We start from the raw sequence: 23,116 nt of genomic DNA on the forward strand, positions 1-23,116 counted from the left end.
ATGGAACATGTTTGTGACTTGCTGTCATGAGATTGCTGTATGTAAACTGGATTGTAATCGATCGCTGGCTGCAGCTCCTCCACATTGACCATAATGTGATCTCGCAACACAATCTGTGACCAAACTAACTACAACCCTGGCCTCCCCTAATGTCACAGCATCCCCTGCCCTGTGATCACGCCTGCGTGCTGCCTGTCCCCTCGTCTCTGGACTCTTCTCTATACACAGCTCTGCAGACAGTCAGCGGATTTCAGGCCGCAGCACTTTTCTAGTAGTCGTCTCTTCTACTGTACAGAGATCAGCATTTACTGCTGTAGAAGGGCACAAACGCTGCTAAGACCCCAAACAGAAAACTACACACATGATCATCAAATTAAGTAAGATTTGAGCAATTACCAAGATGTCTGCTGACTGTGATCACTGGCCCAGGACTGGTGGGCATGGTATGGGAATGAGGGGAGCAGCACTGGTATCAATGTGAAATGCACATGGCATGGGGCAATCTACTCTATCATAACGAGGGCTGGGTGCTTCATGAATATTCATGGTTCCCGTGAAAACCTTAGCCTCCATTATATATTACATAGTCACTAGGTGTGTGTGTATATAGTGGTGAGCCTGTGCCTCATTACTGTCTAACAAGATTATCATTCACTTTACAGTGGCTTTATATAAGCCGGCTTATTCTCCATACCATTACTCGCCAGATCAGCAACACTGCTCATTTAAGCCCCTTTTTTTCCATAAAATGTGCATGGCGGAGGTTGTGATTCCAGTTTCTTAGAATTAAGACAAAGCCCTTGGCATGAAATGTGCATTGGAGTCACTTGGGTTATCAGGTAGGCTTGTCTTGGTTAGAAGGTGACTGGGGACAAGCTGCAATACCTAATTTTACCCATGGATAAAAGTGGTCCTAATTTGACTTTGTGCCCTCCTCCGCTCCCATTTCAGTGGTTATCTGGCCTCCACTTCCCAGCCCCGTTTCACCACACGATAAACCAAAAAATGCCTGACTAGCCAGTCATAGAATCAGGTCACTAGTTCAGGCAGTGATTGGTGAAGCAGCCGGTCAAGAAGGAGTAGAGTCTACCGGAGCCAGGTGAGCTCCGGAATGGGACCTCAGGAGGATCAATGATTTTAGATGACGTAATTTTATTTTAACCAGTCTAAATTAGATATATAATATAGAATATATTCTATCTATCTATATCCCTAAACCCCTTTTTAGTGTCCTAGCAAAGTTTTATATCTCATAAAAACTGTTGCCCTATGAAGCTATGTAAGCCGGTGTGGTGCATTGCATGCCATAGTTTGCAGTATTGCTTTACACGTAGATATAATGTGGTTACGTCAGTGGGTTGAGATGATGGAGCGGAGTTTATTTTTAGTTGTGCTTGTGGCATTGTTGTTTAGGGTGTGACATTATGGACGTGGGATGTTGTGCATCACACCACTCTATTTATATACGATCCTGAGATTGATGAGTAGCAGCACGTGAATACTCCGCACTTGTATGTGGCCGTATTACTCGGGTTATAAAAACAGGATCAGTCGTTCCTTTTTAGAAGCGTTGACCACTGTTAATGTTTAGGTGTAGGCTTATAATCAGTGAATTGTACTGTATCAGCCAACACTTTACGTGGGCTCATTTCAGCCTTTGGGGTTTACAATTTCTCTTGCCCCACAAGTGCTGGAAAGATCGGGGAAACCTTTTTAATTGGCATGAGTCAAAGTACTAAACTCAAGATGGTGCTTCCCCCCCCCCCCCCCCCCTTCATGATTGGTGCATGCCAAATAGTTATCCTTTTGGGCTCATCAGGTGCCTGTTGTACTCTCCTCCTTTAACCCTAGAACGTGCAACCGTAGAAATAAACCATAGAAAACAAGTGGCCTAGCAGGCCTGCGAGGCCCCAGGTTGCGTTCTAGGGTTAAAGGGTTTGGTGGCAGGTGGTGAATTTCCTGAACCTGCTCTTCAGAAGATATTGCTTCTCACTTGCAGAGAAGACTGCTCTTTATCAGATGCTGAGCCCGCCACTCCTTAGGGTACCTTCACACTTAGCGATGCAGCAGCGATCCGACCAGCGATCTGACCTGGTCAGGATCGCTGCTGCATCGCTACATGGTCGCTGGTGAGCTGTCAAACAGGCAGATCTCACCAGCGACCAGTGAACAGCCCCCAGCCAGCAGCGACGTGCAAGCGACGTTGCGCTTGCACGGAGCCGCCGTCTGGAAGCTGCGGAGACTGGTAACTAAGGTAAACATCGGGTATGGTTACCCGATGTTTACATTAGTTACCAGTGTGAGCAGGAAGCAGGGAGCCGCGCACACTAAGCGCTGGCTCCTTGCTCTCCTAGCTGCTGTACACATCGGGTTAATTAACCCGATGTGTACAGCAGCTACATGTGCAGAGAGCCGGAGCCGGCAGCACAGGCAGCGTGAGAGCTGCGGAGGCTGGTAACTAAGGTAAATATCGGGTAACCACCTTGGTTACCCGATGTTTATCTTGGATACAGCTTACCTCAGCTGTCAGACGCCGGCTCCTGCTCCCTGCTCGCTTCATTTGTCGCTCTCTTGCTGTCACACACAGCGATCTGTGTGTCACAGCAGGAGAGCGGCTTTGAAGAAAACGAACCAGGGCTGTGTGTAACGAGCAGCGATCTCGCAGCAGGGGCCAGATCGCTGCTCAGTGTCACACACAGCGAGATCGCTAATGATGTCACTGCTGCGTCACAAAAAGCGTGACTCAACAGCGATCTCGGCAGCGAGCTCGCTGTGTGTGAAGCACCCCTTATAGCAGTATTTGCTTTCCTGGTATCTCTGTATCTGGCACAGGCGGGGTGCACATACCACACATCTGCTTCTAATGGAAAATCCCACATCCATGACTCTACGCGCTGTATTCTGGCTCCATATTCCAGAATACAACTCTAATACAGGGGTAACATGGTGCATACGAGTACAGTTCTGCAGGCACTGTATCTGTAGTGGTAACCTATTAGCATTTCATTTGCAGACCTGCTTGAGATGGAGCAACAAATGCTTACTCCACCTCAGCACGGTGTTCATACAGTATGATCTAAAGCCGGAGGTTGGCGCAGTAAAAAGGTACATTGTGAGGTTGTCAAGTTTGCAAGTTATTGAATAGGAGACAACTTCCAAACTGCTGGTCCCTCCACTGCTCCTGAGATTTAGGGTGTGGGAATGGAGGCGATTGATTATATACACGCTCATTCCATTCATTCTTGTGGAAGTTGCCAAACCCAGCCGAGTGGCACCGCTCCATCCACATAGGTCTTTTCAGAACCTTCTGGGTCAGTGGGGGTCCCAGCAGTTAGACCCTCAGCAGTTGGGAGGTTATACCACTATCTCATGAAATGATTTCCAGCTTTGAGAATATCCCTTTAAGGACGCGGTCTACTTCAAGATAACTGCAATTTAATTTTCATCAGGGGTTGAGATTTTCATCTCCAATTAAGCCATTTGAAGCCAGTCACCCATGCTGTGGCTCCATTCCAGCCTGTGTTTAGGTCGGCATTCCTCGCTCCCTTTTTCTTCATGACTGCACATCAGGCTTCAGGGCTTAATTAATCTAACTATTCCTTCTTTTTGAACCTCCATTCAGGAGAGACCTCATAAAAGCCTATTGTTTGGTGCTGAGACCAGCATAAATCTGATAGTTGAGAGTAGGGAAGAAACCAAACGTGAAGGGCTGGAATGATTAGTCTAAAAAAAAAAATAATAAGTTAACCTTTGCCTGCAAAGCCCCTTACAATAAATGTGTGTGTAAATGCACGCGCGTGTCGCGGTAGAGAAGCATCTGACTTGTTGCATTTTGGACTGCAGATCATTTTGTTCTTTCTGATGACCTGTCATAGGGAGTGGCTTTCGTAGAGCACACTGGGAGGTCAGGAGTAATGGATGTTGATGGCCATACCATTGTATTGGGGGTGCTCTTTCCTGCCTAAACTTCCTGGGAATTGTATGGACGTGGGGTGATGTCTTCATAAGAAAGTTGACTTGTAAGTTCAGCTTAAGGAAACTAGGTGACGTATTTCAAGAAGTGCATAATGTACAGATAAAGAACCTGCAATGTCACTTACTGGGCTACTTGCTGAGGTTTTGGTAATCTCCGTTTTGAGGAGTTGATGGTGGTTTTTTTTTTTTTTTGGTTTTTTTTCTTCTTACAAGGGCTAGTAAACCTGCTGCTCTGTAGTCCTCCATATTTATGCGCTTTGATAACCCTGCCCACACAATTTGCCAGTTTTCTGCCTAGGCACAGTGTTCAGAAAGCTGCGAATCATTTGTGTGGGTGGGGTTAGACAGTGCTCACCATTCCAAGAACTGGTAGATTTGCAGCAGATAAATGCATACACATTTTCTTTTCTATTTTTATTTATTTTTTTTTAATCGCAACTACTAAAAGCAGCACAGTAAGTGAATACATCACTAGAATCTGGGTCCCTGCTCTTACTCCATTTCAGAGCGCCAGGATCTAACAAAAACAAAGCTGGTCACAATTTTATTTATATATTATTTTTTTTTTTTTTTTTTTTTTTTTTTTTCCCCAAAGCCATTTTTCTGATTTGTGATATTGACGCCTCATCCGGTGGATAGGTCACCACCAATATTGGATCAGTGTTGGTCAGACCAATCAGCTGTTCTCAGCTCCAGTAGCGGTTAATGTGACTGAGCTGGAGGAGCACAGCTCCGATCACTGTGTAGTGGCCACCCTAGGGTACTGCAGCTTAGCTCAATCAGGACGGAAAACAGCTGACCAGTTATCCCTCATGATATTGATGACCTTTTCTATCGTTCATTAGTATAAGCCTGGGAAAACACCTTTTTAAATAAGCTTTAATCCTCACAATGGACATTAGCCATATTTGTATATTTTTGCATATTTGAGACTGAGGGTATACAAACCACTTTTGGCACAGACTACTCTTAGGCTCGTAAAATTTGAAAAGGGAGCAGCTGACTGTTGCTGTAATACAGAGCAGCTAGAAAGGAGTAGGCTATGTAGGGGCTAAACAGATCTGTCCTACTTCCATCCTTCATGATTTCACTGAGCCCTTCAAAGTGACCGGCTTATGTTTTTCTACAAACATGGAGACTGACTGTGGTTTGTGTTGACACTACAGTTAGCAGCTCGTAGAGGTGACCTGGACCAGGCGCAGTAATTATAGGGCTTCTCACTACTGGAATGTCCTCACTGAACTTTGTACAACACGTCCTTGATTCGACTACGTAAAGTCTTATTAAAAAAAAAAAAAAAAAAAATTTGTCTCATGAGATGACTATAAAGATTGGCAATGTTGAAATCCAGCATGGCCGATCCTTCATACATTTGCTGAATTGGGAGACCCCTAAGCAATTTAGGTGGGTGGCCAGTCTCCGATAAATCTGACTCTGGCTTACAATGAGTACTAGTAGTCCTAAGATTGATTTTATTCATTCTTTTGGTTGCTTAATTTGATCTTTTTTATTTCTTTTTTTTTTCTCCTCCAGATGGTATCCCCTGAAATCAAAGCCTGGAAAGAAGGAAAAAGAACGTGGTCAGATTGAAGTCGAAGTAGAGTTCAAAAGGAACAACATGACGGCGAGCATGTTTGATCTGTCCATGAAAGAAAAATCTCGCTCACCCTTTGGGAAACTCAAGGAGAAAATTAAAGGAAAGCGTTCAGATGGGCTCCCAGATACGGCTTCAGCCATCGTTCCAAGCGCCAATCAATATGGAGATGACAGTGATGAGGAAGTTCCACATGGAGAGAAGAAGAAATCGAAGCTGAAAAACTTGTTTTCCAAACCGGGACTGAAGAAAAACTCCATGTCCCAATCCATGTCTGTCTTGCCCACACTTCCACCATCTCCATCTCAAAGAACCGTGCTTAAACCTGGTGATTTTTCATCGGATTTCAACCAAGCGTCAGGATCTCCAGTGTCTGAGAGTGAGTATTGGGCCGTCATATTCACACATTTCTCTTTAAAGAGCAAATTTGTCCGAATTCTGGGGCATTTTGGCCAGTAACACATCCTTAGTAATTTTGGAGGGGGGGTTTTCAACGTTGTCATCTTGGCCGTATTTCCAGAAATGTAGAGGTTTATAGTAATTATATTGTTCCTAAATTAATATTCATTTATACTTTTTGTTTACAGGACGGTTTCCAAATTTTCCCACAATTATGACGCATAAAAGAACGGCAAGTGCAGACACAAAGCAGTGGAACCAGGTCACTTCAGGAAACAAAAAGGAGGGACTTTCCTTCTTCACCGGCATGAAGTCAAAGAATGATCCTATCACTCGTTCTAATTTGTGTATTAATGGAAATCATGTGTACAATGAAGAGCCTGAACCAAAAAGTGACAGTCCCAAGGACAATTCTCTGACCAACTCCCCACAGATCATGCGTAGAAATCCTATGTATGGATCAGAGGAAAATGTTTCATTTAAGCCACCCAAGGAAACTCCTAGTGCTTCTACTACCATTCCTGACAGAGGCATGAGCTCCTCCAGCTCCAACTCTTCTCTGAAATCTGAACTGGCGAAACCTGAGACTTCACAGGCTGAAGAATCCAAATACAAAGTACCGCCTGTATCTTCTGATCTACCAAAAGAGACCAAGGAAAGCAAAAAGCCGGAAAGTAAGAAGTCCTCCTTGTTGTCGTTAGTCACTGGGAGAAAAGAAACTCCCAAATCCTCTGAGGTTGAGCACTTTAATAATGTGCCTATAAAGAAAGAAGAACCGAAAACAAGCGGCACTCGACAGCCCGCAGATACGCAGACTAAAAAGAACTTGTATAATCCATTTGATGAAGATCTTGAAGAGGAAAAGAAACCAGAGCCCTTTTCTCCAGAGAGAAATGCTAAAACCTCAGCTGTGAAACCCAGGTTAGTTTCAATTAATCATATTCATTGGCTTCCTTTGTGATTGATGCTGTGCTATTATCTTCTATAGGAACCGGTATGTTGAGCTTGGTAATAGTGACACTTGTACTCCATACATTCACCAGCATTACATTATTAAGCTCCTTACATTTATTATTGCTGGGTTCAATTTTCAGCTAATACGATTGGTTAATATTAAAGGCAATCTGTCAGCATGTCCCACTCTCCCTCTAAGCTGTCTTATGTGGTCTTGAAGGACAGTGAAAATAAAGGCTTGGGTGCCTTTTATACCCATTGCCTGACTTTGGAAGATTCCATGATTTTTACAATGGGCAAATGAGGTGGTAAGTGCTTTTGGTGTGCCCAAGCACGTAACGAAACTGACTCCTCCTTCTGAAATTTAGATCCTTAGTAGGGCTGATCGAATCTGCCAAAATCCTTAACCGGATTGAACAAAAAATCTGGATTCGCTCCGGATTCCGGTGCCCATATGAGTCTATGGGGACCAGAATCTGGAGATTTAAAAACGTTTGTGAAAGGGATACGGGGGTAGGAGTGCGCACTGTGTACTCACCCGAGGCTGTGTCATGGTCGCAAACTCATTCCGGGTCACTTTTTCCCTTCCGGAGCCTACAATTCAATATTCATTGTTTTGCCTGCCCACCGGCACGCGTAATTAGTTGCAGCTAGACGGGCCCCCACCCTGAGTGGCAGCTGACTGCAACCACTCACAGGTGGCAGGACGGCCGGTGGGTGGGGAAAGTAATGCAAGTATCTGTAGGTCAGTATGGTGAATGTGCATGTCTTTCAGAAACACATGCACGCGCCTGTCAGAATTGTGCGGACGTGACGGTGATGGCTGTCGGACTCGCACAAGTTGGACATGACATCAGCCGGCATGGCCTGCCGCGCTCTGAGCATGAACGTGCATGTACCTAGAAACACATACACGTTACTGTCAGATGTGTGCGTGGCTGTGTGGGTGATGCAGCTTTTTTTTTTTTTTTTTTTTAATTAAATAAATTGAAAAAACGACGCACGGTCCCCCCTAATTTTCATCCCCAGCTATGATAATGCCGGCTGAGGGCTGGTATTCTTAGCTTGCAGCCGCCCGGTATTGCCGCATCTATTAGATGTGACAATCCCGGTGCAATACCGGCTCTTCTCTATTTCCCTGGAGCGGTGGCAATCGGGGTAATAAGGGGTTAATAGCAGCGCACAGCTGCTACTGAACCCTAGGTTAGTAATGACACAGGTATCTATGCGAGACCTGCATCATGCTAACCTGTAAATGACAGTAAATACACACAGAAAAATCCCTTATGTGGAGTAAAGTACAAAACACACACCCTCCTTCACCACTTTATTAACCCCCAATACCCTGCAGATCCAGTGTAATCCACACGAGGTCCCAAGCCGCTTCAGCTCTGCTACGTAGCCAGCGGTCATAGAGCACGACTGCTAGCTGTGCAGACAATGACAGCCGCGATGACTGAACGGCAGGCAGATACTGTCACAGGCTGGGGGCGTGTCTGCCTACAACCAATCAGACAAGAGGACGGCCAGTGGGCGGGGAAAACACAAAGCTGTGTGTGTGTGTATACAATGCACAGTACAGGAAGTGAATGCGTGTCCCGGAAGCAGTGTGCTGCCATGACAGTCTCGGTAAGTATGAAACACTGTTCTTTTTTTTTTCAATTATTTTCCCCAATTCTGGATACGGCACCTGGAAATCTTTGAAACCGGGCAGATCCGGACTTTCACAGTTCAGACCCGCTCAGCCCTAATCCTTAGTGTTTTGCCTCTGAGTGATGGCTTAATAGGTCTCAGGTGCCGGCCAGGAATTTAGTTCTTGCATACTTCACTGCTTTCCTTGTATTTGTGCAGTAAGGTGCCCTGCTAGAACCACTGGCTTAAGAGCTCTTGTGCATGCGCCGTCCAGCCTCATTCTACACCCTGAGGTGCCGAATATCCTCACTACTTCTCTTCCAGGTGTAGAGCGAGGGCTCGGTACAACTCTAAATCCTGTGCCTCTAGCAGGGTACCTTTAGTGCGCAAATACAAAAAGGAAGTGCTATATACAGGAACTAGGTTCCCTGGCTGACGCCTGACATTGGGCACATTGAGACCTTACTCAAAGGCAGGCACTAAGGATGGACATAAACTGTCTTGCCTCCTGAGTTTAAGTGTTTTAGAAGTGGCCAAATCCTTAACTCCCCATTTCCATGTTGTGAAAATCGTGGACTTCTCAGGATCAAACCATCGGCTAGCTGACACATCAATGCCGTCATCATTTACTAGCCTACATGCCCATATGAATGGTTTACAGGGATTAAGCTAGCTGACAGATTCCCTTTTTATATAAGATTTTCACTGTAACCCTATAAATAGTTCAGTGGAGAAGTATCGTAACTACTTAGCCCAGCCAGTTTTTCCCCATTGACTAGCATTGCACATGCTATTCAGAATGAATAAGAGTATTAGACAGTATTCGTTAGGAGTATAGCGAGCACGAATAGTTAGGTACTCCCTCAACTCTAATCTACACCCAATATAGACTTGCCAGCTCAAAAAAAATATTGGCGATGCGTTCAGGCAGACAAAGTCATGAGATTGTATAGATCCTGCCTGTAAGTACATTAAAGGGAACCTGTCACCACTTTTTTGGCGTATAAGCTGCGGCCACCACTACCTGGCTCTTATATACAGCATGTTAGAATGCTGTACATAAGGGCCCATGCCGATGTGAGAGCATAAAAAACACTTAGGTATTATAACGGTCGCGAGTTTGGCCAAATTGGGCGTTTCCTATGCCGGCACCTCCTCTTCCGGCCATCTTCATCCTCTTTCTGAAGCCTGTGTGCATGACGCATCTACGTCATACACCCTCGCCGGTCCTGCGCAGGCGCACTACAACAGTTTGATCAACCCTGCTCAGGGCAGATCAAAGTGCGCCTGTTCAGGACCTGAATGCCGGCGAGTGTGTATGGCTTTGGACGCGCCATGCACTGTGGCTAGAGAAGAACAAAGATGGCCAAAGGAGGCGGCACCGGACAATGGAGACGCCCGTATGGCCAACTGCGTGACCGTTGGGTAAGTATTATAAAGTGTTTTTTATTTTCTCAGCGGCCTGGGCTCTTATATACAGCATGTTAGAATGCTGTACGTAAGAGCCCGGTGGTGGTGGCCACAGCTTATAGGCCAAAAAAGTGGTGACGGGTTCCTTTTTAAAAAGTTATTCCCAAAATATTACTACTGCTATCCATAGGGCTTAAACTGGTGAGTGCTGCAGCTCTGGTTCAATAAAATGGCTCTTCGGAGCAGGTTTCAGAGCACCAATGTCTGGATTTCTGGGCACCCTAGCATTCGGACACTACGCAATTAGTAAGTTTTCCCCCTACCCTGAATAGGGAATAGCATAGCTTTAAAAAGTTTTTTGAAAAACATTAAAGTTCCTTTGTAATATGGCAATAAAGGAACCTGATGGTTAGAAATCCTGAAGAATGTCTGCCAGCTGTAAAATGAAAATGCACAATGTCACCATAATTTGATTTTAAGTGAGCATCTGCGATTTTTCACTCAGTACACTATGCATATAGGGAATTGAAAGGTGATCGGTGACTTTCTCGCTCCGTACAGTAAGCCAGTACTGGAGCTCTCCTCTGTTCTTTCCAGTTCCTGATGTTAATCATTGACACCAGTATGAAGTCACTGGGAGGAAGGCCAGATAGCCTGCGCTTATGCAGTAATAAGGAAGCAAACTGCGGCTTGTTCTACTGGTTTCTGTTAACCCATTGTTTAGTTTGTAGAAACTGCAGATGAGGCCAAACAATGGTGTGTGATTTTATGTAACTCTCAATACGTTCTGAACATGCTCTTGTCATTTAGTAAAGTAACATACCCTCGTTATCAGTGATACAGGTTGGTTGGGATTTTATACTGGTTTTCCAGGTTTTCTACCATTGTGACCCTAACAATTACTAGTATGGGGGGGGGGGGGGGCAAGCTCATCTCACCATGATTGCAGTGAAGAACTGGTATGGCTCAAGGTTCGGGCATGGAACCAAGCTCCTCCAATTGTTGATGAAATTGGCCAAGTTGTTATATTGAATTTGGCATGCTTGACTGATGCTCCAACTAGTAGTGAGGAGGAAGGAGGGTCTCCTTACCCAGAACTAGTGATCAGGCAGGGCTCCCAACAATCAACTTTCAGCAATTTATTTTTTTTTTTGTATGCAGGTAAAAATGTTAGAGGGGGGGGGGGAATTGTTCACCCCTATGAGAAAATGTGTTCTCTAATTACCTATTACTGATTAAGTGGTGTCACACCACTGCGCCAATTATGCGGAAGTAAGGGAATGGCACCTAATCTGAGCCTTATTGCCAGACCCCCATTCCTTTAGGTGCCCTCCTAGAAGCGATGGCTTTGTCTTCTCATGCTAGTAAAACTAGTAGAACAGAGGTCCCCAACCTTTCTAACCTTGTGACCCGCATCCAGCTCTGAGAGGGTCACAAGCCACATCCAGCTCCCACCACCCTCGCAGTAGTGACACCCAGAGCCCACATTACTGATACAATGACAGCCAAAGCTTTTCCACAGAAATCACAATGGGTTCCTACCTTGCTCTTTTCTGCGGGGTTAATCAAAAGTCACCATCTGAAGACCTGCGGTTCTTTGTTATTTCCTAGTTGTCATGTTAAGGCACCAAGCTGGCAGTCGTGAGCCACAAATCATGGGCTGGTGAGCCACATATGCCTCTTGAGCCACTGGTTGATGACTCATAGACAAATGATGATAAAATCTGAATATCCAGTTACTACTTCCATGTCTGCTAGCTAAAGTCCTAGAAGACCATTCATCACCTCATACAGAGGACAGACATCAGTCTGATGTTGGTTCTGCGATCACTATAAAGCAATGTCTGTTCAATTCAGAGATAAAATGGTGGAACATTGTACTCACTTTTATGATCCTGCCAGAATATCTTTGTATATATTTAGAGGGATAGCCTAAATATATTTATGGTCACCTATAAGACCTGACCAACCCTTTTAAAAAGCCTCCTGTGTAGACAGCACTTAAAGCCATCCAATAATCCGCCCTATTGCCCAGTAGGACCAGCAATCTCTTGGCGCTTGTATAAAATGTCCTCAACCCTGTTATCTTCAGTAGCGAAGGTTATGATCGAAGCACAACTACAACCGTATACTTGGAATCCTCTTTTAGCTAAATGCAGGACAATAGTCCCTTGTTTGCTTCTTAATAAAAGCAAGCCTATGTCAAGTCCTTTTGTCTCATCTGTACCCTAATTGGAGCAGAAGCCGTTCTCCCATCTAAAAGCCCATTTACAAGGGCTCATTCCCAATCATTGGTTTGTCTAAACATGCAACCGATCCACCACTGAATAAGTCACTTGTTAGCTCTTTGGGGATAAAGCAGCCATATTAAAAGGACTCGGTCACCACATTTTTGCCACCTAATCTGAGAGCAGCATAATATAGGGCCAGAGACCCTGATACCAGCGGTGTTTCACTTACTGGGCTGCTTGGTGTAGTTTTGATAAAATCACTGTTTAATCAGCAGTAGATTATCATTAGAGGACTACTTGGTGTGCTGCCAAGTAGTCCAGCATATTCATGAGCTCTGTATAACTGCTAGATCTGCAGCAGAGACAACATTAATTTTAACAAAATGGCAGCAAACAGCTCAGTAAGTGACACATTGCTAGAATTAGGGTCTGTCTCTACATTATGCTGCTCTTAGATGGGTGAGTAAAACACCCGGTGACAGGTTCCCTTTAATGATCTATCTGTCCCCCATATGCTTGTTTACTTTGAACTGGACTGTAAAAGATCATCATGATTGTAGTCGATTTTAAAAAGTGCCCGGTCTCTGATTTTGCTGCTTCCCTAAGAATTTTCGGAGATTTTGACCTTGATTCAGTACTGATTTTTATAATTGTACTAGGGCCAGGCCCACAGGATTCCCGGGGGTGTTTCTCCTGGCTGCTCTGCATAATTGTCCTGTGAGCACCACCCCTTTTAGTAAAAAAGAAGAAAAAAAAACTCTCTAAAACCTTATGGTGAATTTTTCTTTAAATAAAAAAAAATTAAATAGTCAAGAAGAAAGCGGGAATTACAAAAACTGATCATTTTTAACCCAGTTATAGGCCACGAAGTACAGGCCATTAAAATCATAGACTTTATCCAGCAGATATCAAGGTTAAGCAATGCAATGTGGTCAGTCAGGGGAGTTTCGCTCTCATTGAGCCTGGCTACAAAAAAACAGCTGATGGGGTTATTAGGAACCCATAAATTAGGCATGCCATTAAAGGGAACCGGTCACCACTTTTTTGCCCTATAAGCTGCGGCCACCACCGGGCTCTTATATACAGCATTCTAACATGCTATATATGAGCTCAGGCCACTGTGAAAACATAAACACTTTATAATACTTACCCAACGGCTGGCCATATGGGCGTCTCCGTTATCCGGTGCCGGCGCCACCTCTTTCGGCCATCTTCGTCCTCCATCTTTTTGAAGCCGCAGTGCAGGACGTGTCCGCCATACAAACTGGCTTGCATTCAGGTCCTGAGCAGGGCAGGTCAAAGTATTGTAGTGCGCCTGCACAGGACTGGCGAGTGTGAATGACGTAAATGCGTCATGCACACAGACTTCAGAAAGAGGACGAAGATGGCCTAAAGAGGAAGCGCCGGCATCGGAGAATGGAGACTCCCATATGGCTAACCGATCGACCGTTGGGTAAGTATTATAAAGTGTTTTATGTTATCACAGCAGCCTAAGCTCTTATATACAGCATGTTAAATGCTGTATATAAGAGTCCGGTGGTGGTGGCCGCAGCTTATAGTCCACAAAAGTGGTGACAGGTTCCCTTTAATGACTGTTTACATGTCCAACTGTATATTTTTACCTCCTTAGATTCTAGATTTTCTGTACTCATTTGGTCTCTGTTGGGGTGGTATAATTGTGTTCGAGTATTTCTTGACAAGTACTTGGGTTGGAAGGCTTGAACGTAAGCCTTAACCCTAACTGGAGTAATAGTTCATTATGGGTGGGATGTTGGTTACATTTTTTGATAGTGTTTTTTGAGCTTTTACATATTTAAAAAAAACACATTTTGTTTTAATATAGAAATGTATTATCTGCGAGTCAACTGACCTGCAGATTCATTTTTGTTCTGTCCTCTTTACAGAAAGGACGTGTCTTCAGAGGCTGAAACCAAAGCCAGGCTCTCTTCTTCATCTCTCTCTGGCACTTCTTTTCTTGCTGCTTCTTTCTATGGTGGGCAGGGCACTCCTGAGGCCGATTTACATTATCCAAGTGACCTACCTCAGAGCAACAGCTCTCATTCACTTAGTAAGGCTTCTTCACCTCCAAGAAGCCCAACATTAAGTGAAGGAAATAAAGCATCCACTGCTGAGCCTGAAAAGCCTTCAGTACCTCTCTTCTGGAGATCAGGTATAAGTTCAACCAAACAGTCAGAAAAAAGTGACTCTAAAGAAGTGAATGTAGTTACCCCTTTTGCTGAAAAAAATAAACCAAAAAAGACTTATGTAAAGAGTCTTCTTGACCAACTTAAAGGAAAGTCATCAAACACAGATGAGAATGTAGTGGATGCAGATTTAGTGAGGGGGATATTGCCTGCGCTCTCAGAGACATCATCTTTTTATGAAGAACCTCAAGCTCCAACAGAGAGCAACTCTACATTGGCATTTGGTTATGAAAGAAATGAAGAGGAGTTTTCTCCACACCTTGGTGGTAAAGACATTAAAGTAAAATCTACTGAAACTACAGAAAAATCCAATGACTATGTAGAAGTGCCAAAGCCACCCCCAAGAGTTCAGTCTGGCCCCAAGAAAGAGTCTGAAGAACAGAAACCAGTGCCACCAAAGCCTGCACCCAGAAGTGCCAAACTGAACAAAACTCAGGATCCTGTGTCTGACAGTACAACCATCACTCAATCTCCTCAACCTAAAGAGCGTTCTTCATCAGACCGCATCATGGAGAAAACTTCTCAAGCAAGTGCTTCACCTACTGATAGCATGGTCAACTCTGGACAGACATTAACCAACATGAAAATGACCACTACTCTGAATGAAGACTACAGTTACAGGTTGGATGAGCTTCCTGTCATTCCTGAAAATCCAGAAGGCACTTCAGATGATGAGCAGCTAGATGATAAAGAGAACAAGAAATTAACAATAGAAAGTGGTCTACAGTCCTCTGTTAAGACAAATAAAGACACCATGTATACAGAATATGGTCTGGTCGAAGGCAGGGTATTGGAAAAAATGTGTGACAAGAACATGGCTGACATAGAGACCTCTAATGAAGAGAAGTCTTCTAAAGTAAAAGATGAGATGAGTGATTCAGCCCACCAGATTTCCCCTGATACTGTGCCCTCACAAAGCTTTCCTAGTTCTTCCCCTTCTATTTCTATTCCAAGTGATAAACCTAGTGATCCTAGTGTAGAGTCACCGACAATCCCAACCATTGACGTTTCTGATAAAGTGGAAGCATCTGGCAAGAAGAAGCTGCTGCGGGCGTGGGTTTCACCCTCTGAAACACATCCGATCCCTACAGTGCAGAGCGGTGGACCAGTGTCTTCTCGACAAAGGTGAGAAAACGTTGCTTTTCTTCCTTTTTTTTTTTTTTTTTTTTTTTTTTATTTTTGGTTAATTTCCGTAATTCTCTGTAATAGTCTTACAACTGCAAAATCTGCAGTTCCAGAATTTATTTTTTTTTTCCAATGAGCAATCAAATGAGAATTTAATGACTGGTTAATAGAAACGTGCACTGTGGAAATTCTAGTGTTTAAAATGCAATTTACTAGACTGAAAAAAAAAAAATTAGCTCCAAAATTGAGGAATCTAAGAGTCCTCGTTTGCTTCTTTAATCTGCATGGAATGCATGTGGCTGGGCCGCCACTTGCTGCTCCTTAAGCTCTCACATTTGGTGAGGAGAAACAGCGGCCTTATCAACCTTAAAAGAAACTAATGAGATACAAAGATCAATACTAGAATTTGCAAGGTGTCTTTTCTGGATCTTTGTGCCTAGTAGACCACATACTTTTGTCTGGATTGTGCCTAATTGCATTTTAAGAATCCACCATTGGCTTGCGTTCAGCTCATTAATTACAGTAAACTATGTCATCTGGGTAATTACATTATGAATATCTGTGTACCATGTTATGTATCAATGGGACAGTGTGGGGAGGGAAACTGATATGTAGAGGGCTTTTTATTTATTCTTTTAGGTCCTGTTTTGGTTTAATTAATTAAGGGGAAGGAATCGCTGACATTGGAATTTTTAAGCTAAGTTTACTTGAAGGATCCTGCTGCAGACACGTGAACAAATTGCTTATCACTGCACTGCTAATCTACCGGGTTAAACGGTTAAGGTACTAATTAGTCAGTACACAGGCTGTGTGCATGAACGTCTTCCGTGTGGATTGCAAACCAGAAAAAAGCAGAGCATAAAATTTACATGTGCAGCAATGTCAAAACAATATTGCTGTGCAAATGTCCTGTTTTTGAACTGCTTCAGGGTTGAAGAACCCTGAAGCTGTTAAGTGACTAGTCTACTCTTTAGGTGGCTTCCGCTAGGAGGCCGTCCACTCTGTAAATGTGAGTGTAGAGTAAGGCTTTGTGCGCACTAGAAATGTGAATTTTCTTAAGAAAATTTCTTGAGAAACTTCTGGGAGTGGAAGATTTCCGGACCTCCGGAAAAAATCCGCACTAAATCCGCATGCGGATTTACCGTGATTTTCCCGCAGGTTGTTCCCTGCGGATTTTGCAGGCTGTACTGCAGAAATCCGCAGTTACCTGCGGAAAAGAATTGACATGCTAATTTTCTCAAGAAAATCTTCTTAAGGAAATTTCTTGACAAAAATCCGCAGCGTGCTCACAGCTATTTTTTTTTTTTTCTCATAGGATTTGCTGGGAAATGTCTGCACAAAGATTGCAGACATTTCTCAAGAAATTTCCGCAGCAAATCCGCGGGTAAAACGGCCTAGTGCGCACATAGCCTTAGACATCAAAAGAAAGCAAAACTCCTGGTGGAGCCACTTCACCGGGGAAACAATTGGTGGTCATTCTCCTGAAGCAACATCAGGGAAAACTCAGCATGTGCATCAACATCTAAGACAGTGTGCACATAATCTGAGGATATGATCTTTCAGGTCTTATATGCTGTTTATAAAGCCATAAGTGGATTGAAGACTTGCCTATTCTTTTCCTCCTTTGATAATTATCCACTTTTGACATTGGCTTCTAAGTACATGTGACAGTAACTACGTTACAGGTTCCCCTCTGTAGCTCTTTCGATAGTTAAACATATATTTTTTTTATCAGTCCAAAGGAATAAATGCATGGTGCATCCAATGTTGCGGACTGAAGATGTTCCAGCCATAGCTCTTGGACCACTGCAGCCAAACACTGTTCTCTGCATTCTTGTTTGTATGTACATGAATGATATAATCACGTGCATTACTGTTGGGGGCAACTGGAGAAATGTCATTTTAGTGGAAGGGGATTGAAGGGGTAAATAGTTACTATTTTATAGATTCCAAACTATTTGCCAACTTTTATATTTTTATTTTTATTTTTTATTTTTTTATTTCTTTATTGCACACCTTCAGCTGTATAACTTTTTTTTATTTTATTTTATTATATACTGAATACCTTTTGACAGCCCTCTACTTACTAAGTGCAGATACATTTGTTTATTCTTTGGCGTCACATACACAGTATTGCTGTTGGCCTGTATGATGGATTGTCCGCTATCTCATCCCACCATTCCCAGGAACATTTTCTCTGCTCCTTACAATGGAGATGCTGCCATATTCTTCTGGTGGCAGCCTATGGATCCAAAGTCCAGAACCTGAATCGCTCGGTGCTTATCTACCATAATCGTCTCTCGGGAGAGTAGGGAGACTCTTATACACGACAGTTAGTCAAGCCCACCTAAAGCTGTGTATTCAGCCAACATTGGTTTAATGTGCATGGAAGTCTTTAAAGGGAAGACTTCTCGCTGTTAAAATAGCATTAGAGAATTGCCTATAGACACTTCAAATACTTGGTAGCAAAAACTACCACCTAATTTTTATTTGGCATGACTTTTTTTTTTTTTTTTACCCCAGTAAATTAAGACTAAGGCCTAATAAATTGAGGCTTAGCCATGAAGCAGTGACCCGATCTTTGTACATAAGGATGTAATTCATGCACTGTGATAAGGCGTTCTGTGTGGGTACGGCAGATAACACCAGCTCGTCACACAGCCAGAGACTCAGACTATTTCCCCCGCCCCCCTCAAATATGACGTTGCAGCTCTGTCGCCTACTATTCTCATAGATAGTGTTATCAGAAATGCTGCAGTATTATCCCGCAGCACAGCGAGGGGAAATATCACTGACTACAGACTGTTCCTGTATCTGCCCGACTACCAGAGGAGTCAGTTGTGAGAAGAGCGTGACACCGGTGTAGGACGAGACCTGTGCCCTCGGCAGCAATATACAGGTACACTCGTACAATAAGCACGAAAAATGGTGATTAAGTGCACGAAGGATTAGCTGTAAATGGTGACTCATTGCCGGATGTGCTTCTACAGGAATGAAGTCCTGTCATTTGCATCTGATTTTCCTGTCCTGCTGGACTGGATGGTTTCTGACTTGTATAAATTATTCATGGCATTCTCCATTTGAAAGGAATCTCGGCAGGATTTTGCTACCTCATCTGAGCGTAATAATGTAAGCAAGGACCTTGAATCCTACAATGTCTCACTTAGTTTACTTGACCTTCATACTTTATTTGAAATGATCCCTTTTCTCTTATAGAAGCCTGTAGATCTTCTCTGTGAAGCATCCAGCAGTCGTCCCCCTGTCATGTTCACATTACATCCGCCTTGGTATAGTCTTTTCATCTCCTTGAAATCATGATGAAATCTTTCTCCTTGCTCTTCACTAACGGCAACAGGGTTTTCAGGAAAGTAGTCAAAATGGGAATGTAAAAACTTCAAATTCATCAGACAACCCAAACATTTCAGCATGTTCTCCTTGATTGACTTACACTTTGGATCTTTGTACCTAGAAATTTTCTCTTCAACTTCCCCCCCCCCCCCCCCCTCCCTTGACGACACATTACATACTAGTACGTCATATGTAGTGTCCCTTACTTTGATGTGGGCTCACACGCCGAGCCCGCATCGCTCCCCTCACATGAAGGCTCATCAGATCAGTTGACCTTTGCCTCTAACAGCTGCAGGTTGGCTGTTAACCAGTTACATCCCGCTGTCAATGTGACAGGGACTTAACATGCCAGCGGTAATTGCACCATTCCCCGCACCCATGGCATGATCACAGGACACAAATGGGTTGTCTGGACAGCTGGTGGTCAATTGACCACCCCTGAGTCTTTCACGAAGATCCTCATGTGAACACTGGCTATGAGCCAGCGTTCATATATCGCGATTGGTGCTATACAGACCGATTTCACTGCAATAAGCTTAAAATAAATTTTTTAGAAATATAAAAACATAATTCAAAACTCCCACCTTTTTTTTGTTCCTTTGAAAATTAATAACCATAAACTAAAAAAATACACATTTGGTATTGCTGCCTCTAGAAATGTCTGATCTATCAAAATATGAAATTCATCTAATTGGTTAAACAACGTAACAGCCTTATGTTTTGAACACCTCGCCCTTCATGAGTTTCCGAATATCTAGACCCACAAAATGCCTTCTTTCAGTTTTTGCTTTTGACATGTACCAGTGTACAAAGTTTCAGGGACTGTCTCCCCTTTCTATGGAGCTTCCACAAACTGCTTCATCAGTCCAAGCTTAATGTGGAGATGGCAGGAGAACTTTAGTGGGATCAACTGAACTTTCTGCAACTACAGTATGTTCTTTTGAATCCAGGTTGCAAAGATCTTCTCGTTGGCCAACTGTTTTGGCTCCAGTGAAGAGTCCCATTCACACAAGGCATAGGTACTTTGTGTATCCTCCTGCCCACAGCACAAAACTTGTAGATCACCATATATTGACCATCCTTTTATTCTACAGAACCGTAACTACAAGGATCAAGTCTAAATTCTCATTGCTTGCCTTCAAGTGCACAGAATGCCCGAACGGCACTGAGCATACCTGCTGTCATCGTGCAGTAGCAGCGTTCAGACTTTTCTTGGATAAATCAAGTCTACACTCTCTCACATTGTACTCCATATAACCTTTTTCCATCAGCCGAGCAACATTACTGCAATACACAAGAGCACATTCATAACTATAGAAGTAATTCTTTTTTGAATTCTATTCTTTTGGAAGCCTATGGAGTCTGTGTGTGGTTTTTTTTTTTGTTTGGTTTTTTTTTTCCCCATATTTTTACAGAGTCAGCAATGAAAGGTAGATAACATTTCAGACCATTTCACCCTTGCAGACCTGTTATCAGTGTCCTGTAGTAATTTTGGATTGATAAAGCCAATTACTAATATAATAAAGAAAAGATAACAAGTAATCAGTTCGATGGATTTGACTTTCATCCACATTTGGTCTGTCCATTTTTCTCCTATGCAAGAAAAAATGATCATGCTTCTCCTACCCATTTAACAGTTAAAAACATGCCTGTACCTGGCTGACACAAGTTTGGCATCCCTGTGCGGTCTTTTTTTTTTTGGGGGGAGGGGACTCTTCGGCTGTGAACAGCCTCACTCACTAATAGTTGTATATATTGTACTGGCGCATAAAGATCAGAGCCTGCAGCTTCATATTTTCTTTCAATACGGCAGTACTCCTTCTCTGCTCTATAAATCCACAATTTAAAATGTCAACCCTTCTTTTTTTTTTTTTTTTTTTTTTTTTTTCCCTTCCCAACTAAATTAAATCTGCAGAGAGTCTGCACACTGAATGTGAGGTGTGAAGATGAACTCTTTGTGTACTGGCGGAGTGGAAGGGTATTTTATTTTATGGGCGTACACCCATTCTAACACCAGATGAGTGAATTTTTAGATGTGTTCTGGTGTAAGCAACTTGCAAAGGTGAAACCCAAGACGCTGGCTGTGTTCGTCTGTCATGTGAGCCCTTACTCTCCATATGACTGCCCACCATACATTGCCCAGAGTAGATGGCATTAGATCAGTGAGCTCCCCCCTAAATTCTATACAGGAAGCTACTGATGTTGCTGGGAATTCCCATTTCTCTCATGGCCAACTGGGATTGTGACCTTGGATTTCTGTTCTTTTTCATGGTGTCCAGAGGATTATGTTCTGCATGTACTGTCAAATATGTAATTTGTTGCAATCAGCGAAAGGGCGAAGGCTGTATGAGCCGAGATTATCTCCTCCACGTGCTGCGAAATAACTTTTTCTATTTACTGTTGTGAGGAATTGCTGTTAATGTGTCCTTTTATCTTCTACAGGACAAATCCCGTGAAACCAATGAACGCACAGAACAAAAATGTTTCCAACTTCCCCCAGCCTATCAAAAGTCATGAGAATGCCTATAACAGCAAGGTAAGTCGGTGATTGACCCATAGCGCTGAGCTGTTTGGTAGTGGATAGTAAGACTATACGAAGAAACCACAGGCTACCAGGTTGCTTGGGGTGTTATGGCAGCTGTATAAGGATTACTGTATATTTCTAACTATACTCACCTGGTGGTGTAAAGTGGACAAGTCATTATCACTAATTTGAATGCCCAAAAGTAGAGGTAATGGATGTATTGTTTATCTATAGTGCATTATAGACACACGCAGTTCTGCTGCATATTCAGACGCGCACACGCGTTCAGCTATATATGCACGTATACACACACTCTTGCAGTTTTTGATTTGAACCTGAGTATAGGCGGCATGAGATGGCCAGCTGAAGGATCTGCCACCTGATTGATCACATGACCTTAAAGGTCCTTGAACAAATTTGGTGACTGGTACTTCAGCTGCTCAGCTCCTGCAGGTCCTGGCAGCTTCCTCTTCTGCTCTGCATTGATCACCTAGATCAGTGTGGGTCAGGAGGAGAGCAGATCTCCTGTTCAAGGCGGAAGCTGTGTCAGAGTTGTCCTCTATCACAGGAAGTAGTCTCCAGACTAAGATGCACACACTTTTTTTTTTTTTTTTTTTTTTTTTTTAAGCAGGGCTTTTTAATTTTGCGGATCTGTTTGGGTCCCACTGATCATCCAGCTTTCATTCTCCTGCAGATGGGTGATAACTTTAACCAGACAACACCCTCTCTGAAAGAAAAAGCACCTGTGATTCTGGCTTCTGAAACCCAGAGGCATTCTTCATAATTGCCAGAGAAAGTCCGGACAAGTTACACATTCCCACTGTATTGTTGGTGTATGTAGTCCGCGACGGTCAGGCCTGGTATTGTAATCTGAGCACGGTCCATGTTTCACAGAAGCGTGAGATTGGCCTAAGGGAGGATGTCTGGACACTAATCTGTCTTGTGATAGTCACTTTGCTATAGCTGCCTGTCAATTAGATCTTCATAGCAGCAGCTTCTAATATCCTGTCTACACAGCCCTGGAGACTAATAATCAAATTAATGATTTGTCCTCATACATAATTAATGTTCCTCATTTTTTCATAAAGTAAAAAACAAAAGCTGGATTAACTTCTGCTCTTAATGACTCTTATGGAGGAAGCACAGCTGAAATGCTGGGGCTCTTCGCCGTGACACTGGCTCCTCGCACTCAGTTAGGTCAAAGATTTAGGGGTATTTTGCACGCTGTGACATTGCTAGCATCGGCTAGCGACGCCGAGCGCGATAGTACCCGCCCCCGTCGCACATGCGATATCTTGTGATAGCTGCCATAGCGAACATCGCTATGGCAGCTTCACGCACTTACCTGCCCTGCGACGTCGCTCTGGCTGGCGACCCGCCTCCTTCCTAAGGGGGCGGGTCGTGCGGCGTCACAGCAACATCACACGGCAGGTGGCCAATAGAAGCGGAGGGGCGGAGATGAGCGGGACGTAAACATCCTGCCCACTTCCTTCCGCACTGCCAGTGGAGGCAGGTAAGGAGATGTTCCTTGCTCCTGCGGCTTCACACACAGCGATGTGTGCTGCCGCAGGAACGAGGAACAACATCGTATCTCCTATTGGTGCGACATTATGAAAATGACCGACGAGACACAGATCACCGATTTTCGACGCTTTTGCGATCGTTTATCGGCGCATCTAGGCTTTACACGTTGCGACGTCGTTATCGGCGCTGGATGTGC

General features: G+C 43.6%; 1 protein-coding gene across 1 annotated transcript in view; it reads left to right on the plus strand.

Annotated features, from left to right (window-relative positions):
• RAB11FIP1 (RAB11 family interacting protein 1) overlaps positions 1-23,116 on the plus strand; it is a 51,859-nt gene that overhangs the window by 26,029 nt on the left and 2,714 nt on the right. The window contains exons 2-5 of the mRNA XM_075346113.1: positions 5,509-5,948; positions 6,157-6,889; positions 14,100-15,524; positions 21,315-21,408. Coding sequence (XP_075202228.1) covers positions 5,509-5,948; positions 6,157-6,889; positions 14,100-15,524; positions 21,315-21,408 — 2,692 coding nt within the window. The remainder of the gene's footprint in view (positions 1-5,508; positions 5,949-6,156; positions 6,890-14,099; positions 15,525-21,314; positions 21,409-23,116) is intronic.

This window comes from Anomaloglossus baeobatrachus, chromosome 4, assembly GCF_048569485.1.
Source record: "Anomaloglossus baeobatrachus isolate aAnoBae1 chromosome 4, aAnoBae1.hap1, whole genome shotgun sequence".
NCBI classification, from domain to species: Eukaryota; Metazoa; Chordata; class Amphibia; order Anura; family Aromobatidae; genus Anomaloglossus; species Anomaloglossus baeobatrachus.